Source organism: Hylaeus volcanicus, chromosome 5 (genome assembly GCF_026283585.1).
Source record: "Hylaeus volcanicus isolate JK05 chromosome 5, UHH_iyHylVolc1.0_haploid, whole genome shotgun sequence".
NCBI lineage: Eukaryota > Metazoa > Arthropoda > Insecta > Hymenoptera > Colletidae > Hylaeus > Hylaeus volcanicus.
Window position 1 is genome coordinate 24,609,770 of NC_071980.1, and position 8,275 is coordinate 24,618,044.

At 39.5% G+C, this 8,275-nt stretch overlaps 1 protein-coding gene and 1 non-coding gene across 11 annotated transcripts in view; one reads left to right on the forward strand and one right to left on the reverse strand.

Annotated features, from left to right (window-relative positions):
* Window positions 1–8,275, forward strand: part of LOC128876996 (uncharacterized) — a 99,475-nt gene that overhangs the window by 73,485 nt on the left and 17,715 nt on the right. For all 10 annotated transcript variants that reach the window (XM_054123895.1, XM_054123890.1, XM_054123891.1 and 7 more), the window contains 3 exons: window positions 995–1,884; window positions 2,758–3,144; window positions 7,057–7,237. In XM_054123895.1, the coding sequence (XP_053979870.1) occupies window positions 995–1,884; window positions 2,758–3,144; window positions 7,057–7,237 (1,458 nt within the window). The remainder of the gene's footprint in view (window positions 1–994; window positions 1,885–2,757; window positions 3,145–7,056; window positions 7,238–8,275) is intronic.
* Trnae-cuc (transfer RNA glutamic acid (anticodon CUC)) lies at window positions 7,439–7,510 on the reverse strand. The gene has a single exon. It is a non-coding gene; the product is annotated as a tRNA-Glu (tRNA).

Sequence of the window (8,275 nt, forward strand, 5' to 3'; positions counted from 1 at the left end):
TAATGTTTCTTATTGAAATTACATGAGAAAGCTAGTCTGATGTCCAACGTAAGGGAACACTGCATGTTTAGCAAAGTTTGTTAGTGGGTATACAGAATTATTTTGTAAGGGTGGAAATTTTGGAAACACATGTATGTTTCTTTGAAGTTCTTGGCTCTGTCTTCTCTACACCCGTTTTCCAAAGACAGCTACGTGTCCAAGAGTTCGCTGTTACCATTACGGAATAGTAATATAATAATAGCACAATGAAACGATAATTGGTTGGACCTGCGTCCCGGCTCTCGGTTGATATCATAGTTCACAGCGTCTGCGGAATTCGTGCTGGGGCTATTGTTCCCTGAAACTGAAACTAATAGTTTGTCTCCAGGAGGGTGGCGGCAATTTCGAAATCGGATAATCAGACCTGTACGAGTAACATGATAAACACACGTGCGCAATCTCATTAAGCCCGCGGGGGACTCGCAACGGTATCGTTTCTGGGAACTTCTAAATCTATTAAAACACCCGTCCTCGATAGTTTCGTTCCAGTTGGGAATTTCTGTCCTCGTTACCATCCCCTCATTTCCACCCGTTGATAACGTGCTATTACACTTTGAATGTCCTTCTACGAATTCTGCCATCTATTCCATGGTTGTATATTAATTTTACCAATGTTTTTCTTTATTTTAAAATCGAAATCAAGTGTTGGATATTTCATTTCTCGAGAATGATAATATTTTATTGAGATCCCTAATTTGAGATTCGAAAATCAGGTTACTTTTGGCTCACCGACATTCCAAAAAAATTAAACCTGAACAAACATTATTTCCGTTTTATTTGCTGCGTCAAACCTAGTAGCAACCAAGTGGAAAGGAAAGGGTGAAACTAACGTTCTAAAATAAATAATGAATCTTCAATTTCGTAATTCTTGAAGAAAAAATAACGTTATCCTCCTTTGAATTATTTCGAGAATCTTACACGAAACCGTAACAAACACACATTATATCTGTTTCAGGTGATATCCGAATATTGTCGCACTCGCTTGCAATCAAAGCCATTCACCCACATAGTGATGGACATGTACCGAGAGGTGGTGAAATCGCCCCAGTACGCCGCCCGGAAACGCATGATCTATCAGCACCTGAATCCTCCCCCGTCTCTACGAAATCCGTCAGACAGACTGGAGCAGAATCGTCGCCAGAGCAACTATCCTCACCACCATCAGCCACCTCCTCAGCAACACGATCCTCTTCAACAGGTGCACAATCAACCGACGGGTCGTCACCAGCATCAGGATCGACCGTATCACTCCGCCAATCAATTCAATCCTCCTCCACGCCAGAGCCAACAGGATCGCGTGCAGCGATCTCCCAGTCAAGTCCATCTCTACCAGCATCGCCAACAGATTCAAGATCTCCCTCAGCAGCACCAGATACCCAAAGTCCATCACTTCCCTCACCATCATCCTGGAAAAGGTGCTCTGTTCAAGCTCCAGTCGCACAACTCTCACTCGCACCCGAATCTTCCGAGTCTCTGCGGTCAGCAACAGAATCGACGCCAAGATGTCAACCTGGAGGACCGAAGGTCGCAGTTCCAATCACAGCTGAACGTTCAAGCGACCAGCCGCACAGTCGGACCAGCCATCCATCATCAACGACGACACCACCATTCCAGAACGTATTCCCAGCCTATCTACACGAGATTGCAGCACACCAGGAGTAACGGCAATCTTCCAACCGTCCTCGGCGAAAACAATCCCGGTGGGAACGTGTACAGTGACCCTATTTACGCGTTGCCTGTTAAACCGTTCCTGAGCTCGCAAGACGTCAGGGTAAACGGGCTCTCCGTGAAGCCACCTGTCGTTCATTGTAACGAGGATGTTTACACAGGCACGACGATAGCGAGGTATATTAAACATTTTTACGTTTTCCTTAATGATCCTTGCGATTCACCCTGGAAAGTGTTTGCTCGGCCCTTCAATCAAGGTGTCCCCGTTTGCCTGTTATTACAATTGTTTGGGGAAGAGGACACGTGTCAGTAGCATGTAGAATGTTAATTTGAAATTTAGGATTCAAGGGAAATTGTAGAACTGAAGTGGAAGATAAATGTAATCTCAGTAGACGTTTCTGAGATTTTTAATGTGACACTTTCGACCCTGTCGAGTCGAAAGGTTTGAAGCTTAATCAAGAAAAATTTGACTATATGGTTGTGCAAGTATGTTTTCGTTAATTGTTTTAAGAAAATTTTACATATTTATAAATGAGCAACATCTAACGAGCGTACGTTTATCTAATATCGTACCGTCGTTCTAAAAATTGATTAACTCCAGTCGCATAAAAATTGTAACATTACTGACGATTATTTTTTGGCTATTCTTTCTTATTAATTCTATATACCGTTAGATGAAAGCTACATCTGTATTTATGCATTCTACAGTATTTAATTGAATTTATATGTAAGTTTAACAACGTTCAAACTTAGCCGTTCGTAACGCTGATGTCTCACGACTGACAAGTAAGTGCCGGCTTGAAGAGCCTTCATTCAGAAGACAGCGTAGAGACTTTTCCAGGCCGGGAAAGTCACTTCTTTGCCAGCGTTCAATGCGAGCAGAGCTTCTCTAATAAAAAGAATATTGTTGAAGATTACTCGGCGGCTTATATTCGTATTTATCTACGACTCTTACAATAGTTTTCCTATTTATTTTTAAAGCAAACACTTTCATAACTTTCCAAAATTTGAAGGATAGAATATAATTGAAATAAAAATAATTCGTTCCAGGCGACCGTCCGCAGCAGGTTACTCTCATCCAGACATAGCGACGTCGTCAGCAGACCGTGTACGAGACGAGGTTTACGGAAAGTCAGCGGGACGACCGAATCCTGCGTTGCAGAGGCAATGCTCAAATCCTCAGCTGCCCAGCAGGGATCAGCAAGAGGAGGATTTCAAGCGGCCTCCGGAGCAAACTTTCGCGACGACCGATCACAGATGTCTGCCCATTAGGAGGAACGAGGAACAGATAGATCAGCAACAAAATCCAGTGTCTTCCATAAGAGTCAGGAGTGTTCAAGGGCCGCCGAAGCCACCGCGAATAATCACCACATTGAAGAAGGCTCCGTTCCCCGAGGCGGAGAGCAGCAGATTGGAACCACCAGCGAAACCGCCCAGGTAAGACAATCTTGCCACTTGTTCGTCGCGTTCCTGGTTTATTTCAGAAGTGACACAACTAAAAAGAAGTTATTCGAGACAGATAAAAATCTACGATATCTGTGAGGTTAGCAGATTACGTAGTTACTAAACTAATGATATTGGTAGACAAATTAAACCCTAACACAAAGGGTTCTAATATTTGTTTAAAAATGAACAATATTGCCCATTTACTTTGCGACATGTTTATCTTAAAAATCTTACCCTTTTTGAAGTATATCAATATTTGTTAACATACGTGTGTACATATGTTAACGATAATGTCATTGATCTAATTCATAGAAATTCTCATATTAACTAATTTTAATTATTTTGAAAACAAGCCACCTGGAAGCTTATACTTTCTATGTAAAATATATTAACGCATTCCTATGAAGATTAACGGAAATATTGATCGAAGCATCTCAAAGTCTTAACAGCAACAATTACTCAAAAGCTTTCAACTGTAATTATTATAGAATATTACGTCGTGCACGATGGAAAATAATTAAGTCGGAACAAAATTAATTCTAAAATTTATAACTTTCATCCCTCATCTCCGCCATTCTCAGCCACACGTGTTCATAAATTCGGAAACTGTCAGGCATTGTTAGAACCCACTACTGTTACTTTCAGCCCCGGTTTCCCTGCTTGATCTCTGGGTATCCACCCCCGCCGTACTGTTCGATTAACCAGCCACATTCTCCCGCGGGTCCAAAGTTCAAAAGCAACCGTGAAACAAGAGGTACGCGACAATGCCGAGTCGATCCGACGCTTTCCAGGAATTTATAACCGCCGTTCTTGTTCTTACTTTCGGGGGTTGGAATTTCATGAATCCCGTGGCGAAGACGCGACGTTGAATTAAAGTGAAAAGCATCGCTCAACGATAAAACAGTCTTTTGCGCAGTCTCTCGCGCTCCCCCTCTGTCCTCGTTATTAAGTTTGTCCCCCAAGTCATACGTCCGCGTTAATATATGCTTTCAAGCGATCTGGGTCGCAGCCCCCGGAACTGGCGAGCCACAAAGAGAAGAGTGTAAGACTTCCGAGCTTAAGAGCGACAGGACATAGCGCCGTTTGTCGCACAGAAACCGCCCACTCGTCCCCAAACCGACGACAAGTGCTCATTGATTTTGGATTTGCTTCACTCCGCGAGACGTTCCCCTTCTATATAATCGACAAGCTTATTCGAACATTTTCGTCTAGGGGATAAACGAATTACTAATGTGGATATTTGTCGCGAGGTGTTCTTTGTTGACAGATTTATTATTTATCATTAAGCGTTTTGGTTAAAGAACGTGGTACTCTATTGGTTCACAAATGTGTATGTGGAAGAAAGAAATTAATTAGGCCATGAGTATATTGTTTGACTAATTCTTATATTTATTGTAAAGATTGATTTTTTTTTTGATCGAGTGAAAGCACATGTTGCATTTTTAGCTTGAACGTAAACGTAATATCAGAATAGTCACAATTATCACAATAATCGCAATGAACCCAATTATATACATATTATGCACATAGGTATCGTAATCATCACAAATGTTAGTATCGTTACGAACGTCGCAATTATTCAAATTTTCGGATTCATTCCAATCGTCAAAATCACTGTAATCAACCGCACGGTTGATATCTTTCGATTAAGTAATATAAGAGAGCTTCGTCCATAGTTGCATAAAAACAATTTAGTAAAAAGTAGGGTTACAGTATTGGATAAAACGTCAGAAATTTAATAGAATATCCTGGGTAAGATTACGAAGCAATTATTTCAGGAGATATTAATGAATGAAGACGGATTACGATGTGCCAAGATAATCAACTTCCGCACTGGAAATTCTATATGATCATTCTTCTTTGTTTAGTAATAAACGAGATGCATTAAAGAACGACGAATCGTTCCATATTTCCTGATAGTATTGAAACTATGGAAATAACTATTTAAATAATTTTAATAAAGTGCTTAATTTCCACTAGACCTTGAAATCTTATTATTTATATTGTATAAATGGATGCAATTAGTAACATTACCTGAGAATCAACTGATAATACAAAATCAATATTTCTCTCCAACATCCGCTTCGTCTTGCTTCAATTTTCCAACGAAAAACAGTCCCTACGTAGTTAATCTACCGGAAGTATCGGAAATCTACAAATTCCGTTCAATAATTCGCTTATTCGGCGACTTCTTATTTGGATAAGCCATTGAAACTGGCTAACGCAGTAATGCGTCATCTTATCGTTCCGCCAGTCACAGGGAGTCTTCGAGTTTGCCACTTTCATCCGTTATCAACTCGCCGCCAACAAATTGTAAAGATCGATGTTGGCCTGTCACAAAGAGAATAAGAGCAAGGGAGAATGCACGATCCTTTATCTGTAACCGTAGTTCACCGGCGAACTTCGTGCCGAGAAAATACAAAGAAAAAGAATAGAAATTGTGGGAAGGGGGTGGAACGATAAAAGGAAATGGCATGAGGCAAAAAGGGGGTTTCATAGAGCAGAGGGGAACAGGTTGGGAAAAGAGAGTACCAGGAGGAAATTAAGAAAGGAAAGGGTGCAAGAATAAGGAACGACAGACGTAAGAAAGGAGGGAGTAAAGAAGAAAATTGCTCGGCTATGATTGCTTCTGAAATAGCCCTTAAAAAGCATTCTCTTTATGCCGTATTTTGTAGTCGACTCCAGACTGATTGTGAGAGCTAATTAACGTCAGTTTAGCGGGGTTCGTGTAATATGATTTGAAATTAATTATCTGAGATTAAATATTTATTTTATTCGTATTTTATGGGAGGATCGTAGGATTGTATAGTTTTGCTACGTAGCTTCTTCGTCTATTTATCTTTTAACCACATATTTGTTTTCCCTTTTTTCCATGTACAGTACTGTTCTTAATTTCTTCTTTGAAGACGATGACTTTACAAGATTGTTTTCAGACATAAAAATTTATTGCCTGTTTTAAATGTAAGTGTAAATTATAATCAGAAGAAATGCATCTTATTGTTCCAAGTAGCTAAGTGAAATTTTAGATAACTTAATAGACAACATTTATCTTCACTTTTTTTTAAGTGTATGCTAAATTAGTATTGCTACTGTTGCAAACTGAGAAACAAAAAGTAAGAAAAGTTTGAAGATACGCTTGCACGATACTGATAAGCGATAGCAATAGTTTGCACTGCGAAGATAGCAGGTGATCCACGTAACCTAATAATCTGTCCAGTGAGAATAACAGAACTGCAGTTGGTGGAATCACGATAATAAAGAAGAAATGTATTGTGAAAGCAGTGAGTGAGTAATATTATAAAAACAAAGCAATAGTATGTACATGTAACACGAACGTCAGTTAACTTCTTCAAAATGATTGGCAAATGCATAACACGTTCGTTTTTCATAACATGAAATTGAACATTAAAATGATGAATAGATATTCGTAATTAATTTCTGAATAATCCTGTCACATTGTCAGAAGATTCATGAATGTTATTGGTCGATCAGTTCGAATTTTTTATTATTTGAAATGAAATAGTTCGTCATCGAAGAGGTTAAGAATGTTTTAAAGGCGGTTGAAGGGAACTTTGACATAAACTGTGTGCCACCATGGGTACCACATTTAACGAAATAGGGGATGAAGAAGTACCTTGAATACCCTTTTCCTACAATCTAGAGATGGTAATCCTAACTGTGGAAAGTGTAAAAATTGACATTTGGAATTTTTTAAAACACCCAAAGTACGTAATACTAAAAGATTACAAATGATACAATGTTTAAAGTATTTGAGATCGAAGAATTCTCGACCTCTGTTGAATTTAAAATTGAAAGGTGTATATATGAGAAATCCTTATTGTCCTGGAGAGTATTGTTATGCAAACGGGGCTTTCAACGCACATTTGTTATCGATGCTTTCAGAAATCTGATCAAGAATGGACCCAGAGCTCGGCGCGGGAAAGCGGTTCAAAGAGCGCCGTCCCGTCTATATAGAACTGTGGGTGGACCCATGAGATCATTCAACAAAGCGCAGTGCGTTGGTCCTGAATTCGTGGTACGTGCAAACCAGCCGCCAAAGACGCTATGTGTTGGTCAAATAAAGGTAAACCAATTTTTTCTAGTAAGTATTATCATTGAATCAATCTCGAAAGACTCGATCTTATGCTGCAGTAAAAATTAGAACGAAAATTAGAAAGAAAAATTAGAAGAAACAAACGTACATTTAAAATGAAATGGTTGAAAAATTGTGTACACCTGTACACATTTAAATTTTTTAAGTAAAAAAAAAAGGAAAAAAAATATTTTCCGGTACCGGGAATCGAACCCGAGCCTCCTGGGTGAGAGCCAGGTATCCTAGCCACTAGACCATACCGGATTTACAAATGTTCGATGGTATAAGTACCTAAAATTGTTGTCTTCATTTGGTTCGTTTGAGTCCATCATTTCTGTTGTCTGTGGTTTTCTTTTCTTCACTTGATCCAGATTTGGTTGTGGGTTTAATTTTTTTTTTTTTTTTGGAGTTCAATGGTGGTAGTAAGTTGTTTATGTTTTCCATTTTATTTGCCATGCCTGGGGTCGACGTTGTTTCTAAAGCTCTTCTCCAAAGGTCTTTTAGCTTGGCTGCGCTTTCCTCCTCATTTGCATTTTGGAGTGTTGTTGCATTTGTGATGGGTTTGTGCTTCTGGTTTGCCAGTTTTCCAGATCTTGCTTCTGCTCCACTTGACCTTTGTTTATTCGAGGCTCTGCCTCGTGGCGTGGGTACGCCACGTGGCGCTTTGCCTAGGTTTTTAGGTTATATTATTTGTTCTGATCAGCACTTTGTGTTTATGGCCCGCTGTGGGGTTTTTATATTATAGTTTAAGTAATTTCGCGATTTTTACACTTTGATTGATTTGCTAACTGTGCTTTATAGTGATTTAAATGCTGATTTTTACTTTAAAACTTCGCTTTGCTCTCATGTGCGTGTGCCTAGGCGCAGCGTCACCCGAACCCTGAAAGTCAGGTATTCTAGTCACTAGACCATACAGAATTTACGACTTCCTGATGTTATAGGTATCTAAAGTTTTTATTAGAGTTCAAAATTAAAAAAAAAAAATTTTCCGGTACCGGGAATCGAACCCGAGCCTCCTGGGTGAAAGCC